We start from the raw sequence: 14,525 nt of genomic DNA on the forward strand, positions 1-14,525 counted from the left end.
ACGTCTCGCTCTTGCGCTCTCTCGCGTCCCCGGCGGTTTCAGTGAAAGCGTGTGCGCCGCTGTGCCACTTTGAACGTGGCGTGCCTGCCAATGTCGTCGTCGGCGCTCAGCGCTGTGGCGCTGTACCGCTATGACCTGACGCACGGGATGGGGCGCAGCCTCGGAGCAATGCTGACTGGGCAGGTGATCGAGGGTATTTGGCACACGTCCATCGTTGTGTATGGGAAGGAGTTTTACTTTGACGGTGGTGTCGGCATCGTCGGCGACCCCCACCCCGGCCACACGCGCTTTGGTCGGCCGGATCGCACTGAGGTGCTCGGGCAGACAACGAAGCGCGAGGAGGAGTTCCTTGCGTGGACAGAGCAGCAGCGCCACGCCGGCTTTGGTCCCAACGATTACCGCATTTTGGATAACAACTGCAACAGCTTCTCTGATGCGGCGAGCATGTACCTCCTCGGGCGCCACATCTCGGAAGACGTGCTCAGCATGATTCCCACGCTGCTCTCTACTCCCTTTGGGCAAATCCTTCGACCAATGCTGGAGCGGGCCATATCTCGTGATGCAGGCGTCGGTGACACGGGTGTGGCCGCTCCTTTCAACTCTTCCCTTCCTGCGCCTCCGCCGCCAGCGTCCGCCGGCAATGGCGACGTGTGTGCTGGCTTGCTGAGCACCCGCAGCAGCGTAACAGAAGCAGAGGAGGAGGACTTGATGGTGGCGAAGGCAATGCTCGAGAGCAACGAGACCATCGCGGATGGGCACAGGAGCCCTGCCGAAGCGTTCGAACAGACGATCAGCGGCCTCACGCTGCTGCGCACCGCCATGATGGACATTTGCGAGCACCCCAGCAACGCCAAGTACCGGGCACTGTCTACGCAGAGCACCACTTACCAGACGAAGCTGAAGCCACTCGAGGCGTACGGGGTGACGGAGATACTACGTGTTGCAGGGTTTCGTCGCCGCCCGCACAGCAGTGGCACCGGCGGTGAGCAGTGGTTTTTGTCGGACAGCGACGGCAGCGAAGCGGTGCTGCGTCGCGTGGCGGAGATTCTCGAGTTGACGATTGCAAACATTCAGACCGCTGCCGACGTGGCGGACAAGAAGCGAAGGAAGGAGTTGGAAATCGACTCCTTGGAGCCTTCGCCTCGCCTTCCTCGGCCGCCTGCTCCCGCATGTGATGCGGCGTCGGCATCGAAGGACAGTGGTCACGCGCACAGGAGCAGCGCTATTCGATTTTGTTCCCCGCCGTTTCCGGAGGGCTGGTCCCCCCTCTCAGTGGGCAGGGAATCGGGGGCGCCTTTATTTTCAATCCGTTGCCCCTCTGCGAGTGGAGCGGACGCTCCGTGGTGCTTCGGCAAATGCCGGCTCACCGAAAATCAGAAGCACCTGCAGGCGTACTACTGCAGCGGTAGCGGGAAGGAAGTTGAGGTATATGGCGACTACGAGGTGCTCTGCGTACGGCGTGGGGAGGAAAAGACACTGACGTGGGTGCCAGCGCCATTGGCGTCCACTGCGCAAACGCAGCACAGCGCACAGTTCATCTTCTGGGGCTACGGCCGCTTTGGCGTTGCTCGGGCCGAGCAGGGAGGCGGCCTCCACCCTGGCGTCATGGAGCCGTCTGGCCGCTGCGTAGTGCCCTACGGCGGACGGGCGGTCGTCGTCACAAATGAGGCGGAGGTGCTGTGCGAGACAGCCACGCTGCCGCCGGCGGTGACGCAGGAGCTACAGAACCGTCAGCACGGCTCGTATTTGGCGGAGCTCTTACGCGCCGCCAGCGGCCAGCCAATCGATTCCTTCCACGAGCTTTTGAACACATGGAAGCGGCCAGTGCTGTACATGAAGCCGCGTACCCTGCGCCCGCGCACTGTTCTCGGGCAAGCACCCACGGAATGGGGCGGAGCCGGGGACGCCAACAGGTGGAGCGCGGACCACACCGCGGGCGGAGGATCTTCTTCGGCCGGCACTCAGTCAGCGCCGCCCAGCTCGTTGCCGCTGAAGTCGCGTCTCCTCGTCTGCCACGACATGGCCGGCGGCTACACACGCGCTGACCGTCGTCTCTTTCTGTGCGAAGGCGGACCTGTATCCGCCACTGCATCTGCGGGGGCCGTCGAAGGCAGTTGCAAGGCTGCTGCTCGCTCGCGCCTGCAGGCGGTAGAGGATGCGTACACGGTGAGCTACTGGAGTCGCGTCGACTACTTCGTGTACTTTTCGCATCGGCGAATTACGGTGCCACCGCGCGAGTGGATCGACAGCGGCCACAGCCACGGTGTACCTGTCCTCGGCACCGTCATCACCGAAGGAATCGGCCCTCTTTCAGAGTTGGCACTCCTCTTGACGGATCCAAAGCACATGGCGGCCATCATCGCTCGCCTCGTGGAGGTTTGCGACGTCTACGGCTTTGACGGCTACCTCATCAACATTGAAACCTCTCTCCCTGAGACCCTGGCGAAGCGCCTTGCCGTCTTCTGCACGCAGCTCCGCAAGCAGCTTAACCGCTCGTCTTCGGCGGCGCGCGGCGCCTCACCTGCTACTCTCGCCACCGAGCGCGCTGTCATTTGGTACGACGCGGTCACCATAGAGGGGCCTATGCGGTATCAGAACGCACTCACTCCTCAGAACAAACCGTTCTTTGACGCCAGCGATGGCATTTTCATCAATTACTTCTGGAAGCCAGAGAATCTGCCGCTGACCGCGAGGGAGGGCGGCGACCGAGGCGCCGATATTTACGTTGGTGTGGACGTGTTTGGCAGACGCATGTTTGGAGGAGGCGGCTACCACACGCATGTCGCTGTTGCCGAAGTCACTCACGCGCGCTTGTCCGTGGCGCTCTTTGCCCCTGCATGGACGATGGAGTGCGAGAGTGAGGGGAAGCGCGATGGCTTTCAGCAGGCGGAAAGCCGACTGTGGTTCCCTTTCCAGGAGGAGTTGTTCTACCATGCCCTCCTCATCTCATCCCCGGCGGCGGCCACCGAAGGTGCCGCGCAACAGCCCAAGACGAATGAGGTCGAAGTTGCACGCCACGAGCCGTCTCTCTGCGTGTGGACTTCATTTCAGTCTGGTGTGGGCTACGATTTTTACGTGAATGGCCGCCGTGTCACCGGAGACGGTGCCGCGGCTTCTGTGGCGGCCACTAGCGGTTGGTGCGAGCTTTCTGGCTCGCACAACCTCCCTCCGTTTCTTTTCCAAGCGCCTCCGCCGCCTCTTTGGAGTAAAGCGCTGCCGCCAGCCGCGCGAGGAGCGGCGCCGAGTCGCCAAAGCCCCTTCGCTCCCGTTCCGATTCGGTTGCCGGTAACAGCGTTCAAGGGCAGCATCTTCGGTGACTCCGCGCGTGCGGAGTGGCGCTACGACAAGGCGTGGTTTGGGGACTGCTATCTCATGTGTTTCGTGCCACCGATGGAGGCAGTTGAGCTGCTGCGCTGGTATGTGTGCGATGCGCTGCCGGCGACGCCCCTCACGGAACTTCATATTGAAGTGATCTTTGACGAGACGGACGCGACGGAGGAGCGGGCGGAGGTGCACCGCGGTCTGCGCCTGGGGCTTTATTCCCCTACGCGTGGCCCTTTGCAAGCAACCATATGGGAGAGGACTGCGGCGGCGGTGGAGGGCGTGAGTGACCTCGCCGTTCGTGTGCTGCGAGAGAGGGAGAGCGAGAATGTGGACGAGACTGGCGCGACAGGAGCTGCCTCGGGGTGGGAGCGGGTGACCTATCAGCTTCGGAACACTTCATCGGAACCGCTCCACTTGACATCTCTCTCTGTGGCAAACGGTGATCCTCGCCGAACGCTCGACTGCGGCGTGGGTGCTATCGCTATCGTTCACCGGCGTGCCGAGACGCCCACCGCGGCCACTGGCGCGGATGCACATTCGGCCTCAACAAAGCGACACGCTGTGCTGCGCCTTCACGGGCCTCATTCGTGGGAGTCCCACCACACTTTGCGCACCCAGAAGGCCTCCGAACAGGTGCTTTCTCTCGAAGGAGCAGACGACGTCTTTGCGCGCCTTCGCGCCCAGCACGGACACCACGCGTCCATTGTTGTGTTCGCCAGCGTCGTCAGCGCACCGGCGGGGCTCGCAGCGCATGGCTGCAGCAGCGCAGAGGAGGATAAGCAGGATGCGGTCGCGGTGCCATCATGCGCACGACGCTGCGAGGACTGCCACACGATGTATGTGGGCCGTTACCCTATCCATCCAAATGCGGGCGCGACGTACGAGGGCTGCGTGCTCATTGCTGTGTCACTGCCGCCAGGCGTTGCGATCGCACAAGTGCAGTACTACATTGCCCAGAACGGCTGCTGAAAGGGGCAGTTGCGCGCAGGGGCAACGCGGCTCGTTATACCGAGGCCGTGTGGGCTTCTATCGCCTACACCAGCGATCACGTGCGCGCCGAGTCGAATTCCTGAGCTTGTGCCGTCCCTCAGCAGAACACTCTTGCCCATCGCGGCATGCGCCATTGATGGTCCAGCGTGCTTCACCCTCGCTTTTTCGATGTGTGCATGTGCGCAGGCGCTTACCAGCACGCAAGCACACCTTCGGGGGACGCTCACTTATTTGCTGTCTTTATATGCTCTTACTTCAGCTGTGGTGCTTCCTCGCTCTCTCGTTTTTGGCCTCTGAGGTCTTTGCGTCTGCATTCCGGAGTCCCCACTCCCCTCTCTCTCCCATTGTCCTGACCCTCGCCAGGCTTGATCAGGCGAAAGCGCCCGGGCACGCAGGTGGCACAGCTGCTGAGAGCAGCTTCTTCCATGCTCGGTGTCAGGGCGGAGGTGAAACACCCTAATAAGGCGGTGTGGAGGGGGCGCGAGGGAAAAAGGAGATGGGGAAGGCGGTAGGCTCCTCTCCTATGGGTAGACGCCTCTCAGCTGCCTGCAGCTTTTTGTTGCTGTTGTCGTGGTCGTGGTGGGCATTCCGCCTGTCATAGCCGCTGCATCTGTGCGTTTCTTTTCTTTTTCGTTTCTTTGATGAATGATGTGCTACTTCCCCCCTCTCCCTCTCCCTCACCTCCTGCCATGCGCATGCCGTACTGCATGAGCCGCCAACGTGGACGCTTTCCATGGCCGCAAACGACCGTTCGGCCTTTTTACATTGTTGGATATTCTTTTCCTTTTATCTGGAATCTTCAACCCATCACCATATACTCAAAAGACATTCCTCGGGCGCACGCGTCGGTGGGCGAAGACGGCAGGCGCATACACACACGCTCGCTGATATGCCTGTGCGACACGCATCAGCACATCCTTATTTGTTGGACAAATCCCTTCATACGCGCCGCGGCACGCCGCCACACGAGCAGAGGTTTACCGTGCGACAGCACATATCGCAGAGAAATCGCAAAGAGGGCGAACACACACACACACATACACGAGAAAAAGGGACCGCATACGCTTATTCCCCTCGCCCCTCACCAGGAGTGGCAGAACGGCGTCAGAGCAGCCGCAAGGCCCACAGAGGGACACTGAAGAAAGCCCCCTGCCTTTTTTTGTTGCTCTGAAACCCAGGCAAACACACCCGCACACTCACCGACAGACATCGCTGCTCTCGTCCTCACCCTCCCCCCTGCTCTCCATAGTGCAGGGATAAAACATCGATAGCCGCTGTCTTCGTAGACTCTGTCCGGGGATGGCCCGTTCTCTTTGTGGCCTTTCGTCCCTCCCTTTCTCACGCCCTCTTCCCTTTTTTCCCTTTTAGACTGCAGATCGGCCGTTTACCGGTCCGCTTCTTCGCTTTGCGGGAGCGCGTCTCCCGGATCTCCCTCAGCCGGTGCGCACCCACGCACGTCCGCCCAGCTGACTTTCGAAGATCTTTTAGGGGTGCTCATTGCGATTGATTTTTTCTTTTTCTTTTTCTTTGGTGTGCTGTATACACTCCTAATCAACTCGTCAGCAGCTCTCGACCACGGACAGCCCCAAAAGGAAGAGATACAGGCACACTACAGGATAGAAGAGTGCGACAGCTCCACCACACGCCTCTTCGTCCGCTGCGCCTCATAGAGTCTCCTCTTACTATCCCCTTTCAACACCTCGGTTGCGCAACAAGGGGGTGGAGTAGCGCTTCCATCTTGCCCGAGGGAACCCCGCGGCTTCTGCAGCACACCTTTTGTTTTCTTTGCTTCCTGAGAGCCCGAGCAGTAGCCGTGCAGCCTTTCGCCAACAGAGACCACACCAATGAGTACCCTTCTCGGCTTCCGCGAAGGGTCGCCGACAGCAGACGCCCCAGTCCAAGATGACACTTCCTTCGACGATTCGGCCTCCCAAGCCTCCTACACGACCAGCAACTCCCGCAGCTCCAGCGGCAGCATCTACAGCAACTTCACCTCGGCCACAGAAAACGAGGCGTATCAAAACATCAAACTTGAGTTGGACGTCGCCCAGGAGAACCTCGCAGAACTTCACCAACGGTACGAAGACCTCCAGCGCACCTCAAACTACACGAAAGGGAAACTGGAGACCGAGCTCCATCTCCTCCGCATAGAGCTACAGCGATACTGTGACACAGATTTGACAAGCACACATCAGGAAAACACACACGCTCCGCAGAACGAGTCCCAGACAGAAAGCGCCGAGCAGGCGAGCAAGCAGGCTGACGAGCACGCCGCGCACGCCGCCGCGCTGGAGGCTGCAAAGGCCGCTGCGGAGGCGAAGGTGCAGGAGCTGGAGGCCGCTGCGGCGATGAGCGCCGAGCAGGCGAGCAAGCAGGCTGCCGAGCACGCCGCGCACGCCGCCGCGCTGGAGGCTGCAAAGGCCGCTGCGGAGGCGAAGGTGCAGGAGCTAGAGGAGGAGGTGAAGTCTGTGATGAAGGTGGTTACTAAGGACAAGTTCGAGTGGGATGTTGTGGAGTTTGATGAAAATAAGCTGCAGCGAATCAATGCGGATCGGTTTATGCTGGCAAAGAGAGTGGAGGACAGTGTGAGGGTGTTGTTAAAGGATCATAGGGCCTTGATTGATCGACTTTCGGATGAGGTGGTACAGCTGCATTCGCAAGTGGCAGCGGTGGAAGCAGAGAAGTCGGAGTTGCTGCGGAAGGGAAGAATTGAGGAGGAGGTGCGCCGGCGCGCTGTGGCGACCGAGCGGAGCGGGCTGCTTAGCGGAGAGGGCAGCGGCGGCGCGCGGAGAAGAGGGGAGGGGCGAAGTTGGTGGCAATGGTGTGCGGTGATGTGAAGGGGGGGTTGTTTTATGGTGGTTGGCCGTCTTTGGCTTTGCTTAGAGAACGGAGAAGGTGCCCCATCATTGCTGCTTTAGTTTTTTTTTGCTGTTGTGGTAGCGTGGGGCACCCTATTAGTGTTCGTGGCTCGAGCAACTGCCTGTTTTCACGAAGGGCCGCTCATGGCAATAATGTTTTCTTTTGCACCTTTTTTTTCTTCTTGTGCGGTGTGATCTCAGAATGGTGGCGCCATGACTTCGGCCTTCCGTGCTTCCTTGTGGTGCCTCTGTCTCGAGCCGTGGTGGCGTTGTGTGAGGTAGCTGTGAACGTTAGTACATGCTGCTTCATGGCTGTATTCGGGCGGTGCACTGCGCACTTTGGTGCGATGGTTGCGCGACACAGGCGCGGCATGGCTCTGCACGTCTATGCGAGACTGTGCTGTCCTACTTTGGCCTCGGAGTAATACACACCCATATGTATATATATATATGTGTTTGTGTGTGGATGGGCTCGCGTACCACCAAGCATGAGGCTCTCTCGGTGTGTGGGTGGGTGGCAATGGTAGAGAATACGAACGACCGTTTTTTTTCGTGAGCTGTTTTTCAAGTTTAAGCCCTCTGTCTATAGTGCCAGCAAGCGCGTGCGGGAGGAACCGTGCGCGTGCGTGTTCGTCGTTTCGATGGCTTCCCTTCTCGGGTGTGTGCTGCGCGCACGCTCCTCTCCCTCCTCTCCATTATTCCTCTCGTGCTCTCTTTTATGTGTGCTTCAGTGTGCCGATGTGGGCCCGCCATTACTTCACTTCTTTCTCGGCCTCTCGCCTGCTCAGGTGCGGATGAGCGTCGTACGCACACGCAATCACAGAGAGGCACAACGAAAGCTGCCTACGGTGGCTTACTAGAAAAAAGGGGGTGGGGTGGGAGACTACCAAAGAGCGTACGGGTGCACACACACACACGCACAAGAAGCAAAGCCAGCAGACAGCAGCAGTTAACGATGTCCTTACCTCACCTTTCCGCCCCTTCCTGTTTTCTTCTTCGAACACTGTGTGCTTTCAGGGCACCTGTATTAGTGATGGAACCTCCAATGGCATCAGGTGTTTTTCTGTAGTGTGGCACACAGATTCCATGGGGGTGAGATAAAGAACGTTAATCATGACCAATGACAACAGATTAGCAGCCCGCTTGCAGCTGCACACGTGCATGATACTTGCCATGCTTCATTTCCAACGACGTAGAGTGACTTGGCTCGGCTTTCCTGTGCTGCTGCAGCGCTTGTGCCTGATAAGCGTCAATTTTATGATGTCTTCTGTTGCGTCTTCCTCCTCTCTATCGTCCCCCTTCCCTTTGCGTATCGTTTGCCTTGAACTGCTTTCGTTGAATTAGCTACTTCGAGTCGGCGTGCGCACGCTCTCGCCTCTCACAGCACACTGCCAAGTGCGCCGGTGCCGTATTGGCCAGTCCGCAGGGGTGCGGTGGCCGCAAAGCTGAATGTGAAGAAAAAAACAAGCGCCGCCACCGTCTTCAGGGCCATTTCTGTGGGGCGGCCCATCATGTCGCTTCTGGAGACGTTTCTCCGCGGCGGTACTCCGTGCGCGACACTGTCAGAGCTGACGGAGGTTCTGAGCAGCGCACGGCCACCCTACGCCCACTGGAGGTGTGTCGCGTACTACCCACGCCGCTGGCACCACGATGCCGTTGATAACAGAATCACCGCCCCCGTCTTCTTTCTCTTGTTTGGACACCAGGAGGGGCGCGAGGGCAGCGACTCGGATCGTGCGAATACCCATAAGGGCGAGAATGCTGCCGTGCCCGAGGCGACGTGGCATCTTCTCTACCACACCGTCCTACCTGAGGGGGCGATTCCCCTGGAAACCTTCACCCACCACCGCAAGGCAGCGCTAGAGGCTGAGGGTCGCAGTGATGCTCAAGGCGCAGGCGGGGAAGGGGCTCTTGTCAGTAGCGGTGGAGGCGGTGTCGGCGCCTTGCGCGTTCTTTTGCGCGCCGTTCCCGCTTCCCTGATGCCTAGCGGGTCGCTCGAGTGGTACAGCGTAGCGGATGGCATTGCCTACGAGCGGATGGGCCTCTTGACATCTTCCCTATTCCTTACGAAACTTGCGCCTGCTGTTGGTGAGGTACTCAGCAAGCATTGGCGGCCAGTAACGTGCAGTCTCCCGGAGGCAGGCACGGGCGAGCCCCCTCGTGTAGTGCCTAGATCACCACAAAGTGTAGGACATTACGTGCTGGACGGTGCGGCAAGGGAGGTGGTAGACTTCATTTGTGGCGATGCCGGATCGTCGGCGGCGTTGGCCGCACGTAGGCGAGGCAGCGGCGAGGACGTGTCTGTTATCGGCCGTGTCTCCTCATCTTCGCTGCTTCCCTCTTCAGCCTCCAAGATGCACTTTATCACGGTCACCGTCCACGAGGCTGTTCAGTGGATGTGCGCGCAGAGAGGCCTGGCAGCACTGGTCGCTGATGCCTCCGCGCCATCTATCACAGAGGCTGGCTGGCGCAGCCTCTACCCTCTCATGACAGTGTTGCAGCCATGCATGTACACCTCTTTTTTCGAAGAGGCTGGCCATGTCGGCCAATCAAAAGATGCGCCTCTCGGTGCTGATGTGGAGTCGCTTACAGGCCTCGCACGGCTTCGCGCAGAGCGAGATGCCGGCATCGCGCAATGGAAGAAGCAGATAGGCGATTACACCAGTTTCACCGTGCCAGAAGAGTACAGCACCGTCACTGCTGACGTTGCATCTGCTGTTCCTTCCGCTGAGGGTGCTGGCACCGCGGCAAGCTTGGCACCTTCGGCCGTAACGCCTGTCACCGCCGCTACGGCGACGTCAGCGGAGAGATCGTATCAGCACGTGCTCCTGCTGCAGCGGCCTATTGTTACCAAAAAGTCAATTGATGTCAACAACCGCGATGCTGGGCCCCTCTCTCCACAGCCGGTGGGCGCCGAGCTGCACCTCATGCAAGATCGCGGTGACGTCGGCTACGCTCTGGAGCAGCTGGCCGACCGTGCCAACATGCAATTCGTCTATGAGGACACCATGCATGACGACGGAGAGGTGCTGGTGCAGCTAACGCCGGTGGAAGGCGTCCCATTCTGTGACCTCGAAGAGTACTTCAGCACCGCGCCTGCCACGTCAGCGGCACTCCACGCAGGGGCTGCGGCGCAGTACTCCGGCTCCTGCTGCCCTGCGGTATTGCCGCGCGTTGTGTACCGCCGGCCGACCGGCAAAGCGCAGAAGGCGAACCCTATTGCACACGCAGTGGCTGAGGTGGAGGTGGCTTCACCGACGCCGGCGATGGTGAAAGCCGCCGCCGCCGCCCTTGTGTATGTATCGTCTCAGCTAGTCGAGGTAGGGGGGCCGGCGACATCGTTGTCCGCTGCCTCTTGCACCGCGGGCAGCTCGCCAGAGCCGGGATACACACTTAACGTGCCCTCTGTTGACTTCAGCGCTGTTTCGAGGAAGAAGTGCGGCTGGTGCGGCCGCCGGCGCGAAGTTCTTCTGCGCTGTGGCGTGTGCAAGGCCGTTTCGTACTGCTGCAAGCGTCACCAGGCATTGGACTGGAAGGAGGGCACCCACAAGCTGGAGTGTAAGCTGTGGCGTCGCGCGCGCGAGCTGCAGGAGCGCACTGTCGCGCCGTGGATGATGCAGTCGCCAAAAACGTGGACGGTCATAGCGGCTGACGGGAAACTGAGCTCCTTCCCCAAGAATCAGGGCTGGTCTTGCGCTGCCACACTGGCGACGTTTTTGAGTGATATCGACGAGGCCGCCCGAGGTGCTCGGCTGAAGTCGCCATCGACAGACAACGCGGCCCAGTACATTCATGTTGTCGGGCTGGACACTGAGTGCGTGAGTGACTTCGTGCGATCTCTCGCAGAGGACTGCCATGTGCGGGAGGTATTGGCATCCCTCACCTCCGGTGCGGCCGGCGGTGTGCGGCAGTACCGCGTGCTGGCCTGCTCAGACACCTTCACGGATACCCAGAAGAATAGTGTGTGGGCTATCCGTCGTACCAACACGGGCTCGATGTGGCTGACGCCTGCTACAGGAGTCCTGGGCGACGCATGGCACTGCAAGGGTAGCAATGAAGCAGCGACGCAACCCACATCTGTCATGGTCCTGATTCGTCTGTCCGGCGTCAAGTACCACAACGTGGAGAGGCACCTCGACGTGAGCAGGGAGGGGTGCCCACGTGCTGTGCTGTCCTTCGGGCCCGCTAGCGGCGAGGGTTGCTCATACCTAACGGCCGCACTTGAGGTGTTTGCCGAGCACGACGTTGGTGTTGTGCCAGTGCGACTCGTGGACAGCTCGTACGTCGGCGCTACCCGTACGCGCAGCGCGATCGCCGCGCGTGTTGCCAGCAGCGATCGGTGCACGGCCGCTACCAAAAGCCGCGTCGCTGTGCTGGTGAACAAAGCAAAGGAGGCTGAAGCGGCCGGGGTGCTAGGCGGCACCGACGGCTCGCTGGATACTTCAAGCAGCCCCTTCTCGATCCGTTTCAATACGGAGGGTGCGGTGAGCCTGGGAGAATTGGAGGAGTCGGTCGCCGGTGCCGGATGCACGCCTGCAGGTCCGCCTTCAGCTCCTGCCATGACACCATGCCTAAACTGCTTCCTGTGGGATGTCTCACCCGCTGACTTCCGCTGCGCGCCAGTGATGGCGCACGCAATCGACTGACACCTGACGTAGATCTTTTTTTTTCTCAACCATTTTCTGTAGAGTGCCATGCGTTGTTACAGCGGCGGCGGCTGTGCTTGCGTGCTTTGGGAGACACGCGCATTTCGTGCTGTTGCGGCGACGGGTCCAGGCGGGTGAGAACCGCGAAATCGAGCCCCTCGGTGAAACCTCTTGACTCGAGCACAGCGTGCAGTCGCCCGCCAATCTCCCTTTGCCCATCGATCCTTCGGCGACTTCCATTCTGTCCCCCTCCCCCTCCCCCTCCCCCTCGCAACGGGGCCGCCCAGCCAACGCGCCTCCGTTGCTGCCTCAACGAAGAAGTCGAAGGAGCAGAAGAAGAGGCGCCTTCTTCGCCCTCGTACTATCCATTTTATGGACGCAGACAGACATATACATATATATATATGTGCTCGTGCCTGCGCGTATTCGCTCCTTCATGCCTATGCCCAGAGACACACATACCCATAGAGAGTCTCAGCCCCCTTTTTCTCTCTCTGCCCTTCGTGAAGGCCCGCACCGAATGGAAGAGGCGCCCGGTAGCGGAGGACAAGGGCATATACAACGATCTTTTCGTTTGATTGTAATACACCGCGCGAGAACACCCCATTCTGCAAGTAAAGTTTTTTTTTTTCGTGTTAGGCGCGGGGGCGGTCGACATGGCGGGGACCCCTTCTCTCGTCACGCAAAGTCCCACTTGGGCGAAGGGCTATCCGTTGTCCTCTCTTTTTTTCGTGCTTCGATGCGTTCAAATCAGCCCCCCTCCTCCCTTTTTGTTTCTCAACTTCGAAGCATATCTCAAGGAGCTGAAAGCTGAATGTATGTGTGTGTCTGCGTTCGGGCAAGTGGGGGCGATTTAGCATCCTGGCGCGTACCCAACAAGAGTATACCGAGAGTGTGTCTCTGCAAGGTTTCATTAGAAAGCCCTGAGTAAGCTGCACGACCGCGTAACGCTTTCTATGAGGTTCGTGGAGCATATATATATATATATTTATGTAGAAAAAAAATATATATATATGTCACGACTGAGAGGGCCTGCTCTCTCTCCCTCCCTCCTTCCTTTCTGTTTCCCCACTCGCGTTATTCCTCTCTTTTCCTGTGGAAGGAGCGGCCGCACTCACTGCACTCGAAGGGGTCTTTTTTTTTCTCTGCTCTCGCTCACTTCCCACACTTCAACGTGCGCGGCAACAGGGCGCCCTCTTCGATCCTTCCTCCAGTGCTCCGTATGTCCTGCGGGCTGGCGTGATTGGTGCCCATGAGAGGTCCATGTGGCATTTGGTCATGCGCCTCACAAGAAACGTACCCCAAAGAAGGAGGCACGCAGCCGCGCTCACAAGGGCGGTGGCGCATTCATGAGCGACACCATATCGGCGACAGTCGAGTCGGAGTGCTTCCTACCCTGCAGACGGAAACTGCGCAGCCTTAAGGTAACATCCCCATTGAGGTGTTTTCGCGAGTACTGTCCATGAAGAGTCACTGAGGTGCACGCAAAGGGAACAGGAAGCGCAGCTGACACCAACAAGAAACAAAAAAGACATTAAGAAGGGAAAAATAACGAAGAGGCAATGCAGGTGGTCTGCAGACACTCATCTCTAGTTTCTCTGCGGCTAGCCCACATGCTGGAACGATCGCGTGACCGCACATTGCGCTTCATCTCTTTTCTAGCTGTCTTCTACCTCTACTTATTCTCTTCCGCATCCCTCTTCTTTCTCCTTCACCAACTTCTCGCCCCTCCCCCTGCCGCATCGCTATCCCCATCACCACCGATGAATGCACAAACCTATTGCCGCCCTAGACGGTTCCAGCCGGTTACAGAGATCCGCCTTTTTTTTCGTGGGCTCGCCTCACACCTCTGCGCCTAAGGTGAAATTCCATTTTTTATATCTTTCTGTTCATCTATCTATTCGTTCGAGTCCTCTTTGTCGCTGTACCTCTGCTGCTGCATCCTACGCCCCATCGCTCCGGTTGCTCCCTCATACACGCATACACACACACACACACCCAGACATACATACATACGCACATACGCGGGCATCAGCACCGGAGCGGCGCCACTTTTTCTCCTCTCTTCCCTCAATTTACCCGTCTTAGACGTAAACCGCCACACAGGTACACCGCCTTTGTTGTATTCCCCCACCCTCCCCCCTTTTTCTCTCTCCGTTCCTTTTGTGGTTTAGTTTCTGCTGTGGGGCGCAGTGGAAAAGAGAGCGTCGCCACAAACTCCCTTTTCTTGTTTCCCCTCGCCTCCCCCTCTCTCTGTCTGTCTGTCTTCTGCTTGCCGCCTCTCTTTATGCCACGCTCTTTTTTTTTAATTCTTCGTTTCTTCGTTTTCGCGCTCCTCAGATATTCATCACGCCTCTAACGCCACCGCCGGTATCGTATCTCGTGTATTTCCCCTCGTATGCTTGGGTGCTGCTCATGTATAGCTCGTCGAAGGTCGTATGGACCCCTCCCTCTCCCCACCTTTATCTTTTGGCCTCCCTCTTCCTTCTACCCCCCTATCCCTCCCTCTTTCGGCCTACTGGCACGCGCTGGTTTCGTTTCAGCTTGCTGCGGTGAAACTGCTCTTCTTCTCGAGTCCCTGTTCCTTTGCCCGTTTCCTTCCCTCTCTCATGGGCTTTGATGCTCAGCGCCTTCGTTACCACTGTAATTGATACCCTTCCCCTCCCTCCTATACGTCTTGCGCTGCGGCATCGGCACTCGCACTGTT

General features: G+C 58.9%; 3 protein-coding genes across 3 annotated transcripts; all 3 read left to right on the plus strand.

Annotated features, from left to right (window-relative positions):
• Positions 1-90: 90 nt before the first annotated feature.
• LSCM1_02733 (uncharacterized protein) lies at positions 91-4,293 on the plus strand (the record flags this gene model as incomplete). Its single annotated transcript, XM_067320308.1, has 1 exon — positions 91-4,293. One exon carries the CDS (start codon positions 91-93, stop codon positions 4,291-4,293), a length of 4,203 nt encoding a protein of 1,400 aa, XP_067175683.1.
• A 1,865-nt stretch (positions 4,294-6,158) lies between these two features.
• On the plus strand, positions 6,159-7,151 carry LSCM1_02734 (uncharacterized protein; the record flags this gene model as incomplete). Its single annotated transcript, XM_067320309.1, has 1 exon — positions 6,159-7,151. One exon carries the CDS (start codon positions 6,159-6,161, stop codon positions 7,149-7,151), a length of 993 nt encoding a protein of 330 aa, XP_067175684.1.
• A 1,532-nt stretch (positions 7,152-8,683) lies between these two features.
• Positions 8,684-11,818, plus strand: LSCM1_02735 (uncharacterized protein; the record flags this gene model as incomplete). The annotated part of the gene is made up of 1 exon (XM_067320310.1): positions 8,684-11,818. The coding sequence occupies one exon, from the start codon at positions 8,684-8,686 to the stop codon at positions 11,816-11,818; it is 3,135 nt and encodes a 1,044-aa protein (XP_067175685.1).
• Positions 11,819-14,525: the final 2,707 nt, after the last annotated feature.

This window comes from Leishmania martiniquensis, chromosome 33 (genome assembly GCF_017916325.1).
Source record: "Leishmania martiniquensis isolate LSCM1 chromosome 33, whole genome shotgun sequence".
NCBI classification, from domain to species: Eukaryota; Euglenozoa; class Kinetoplastea; order Trypanosomatida; family Trypanosomatidae; genus Leishmania; species Leishmania martiniquensis.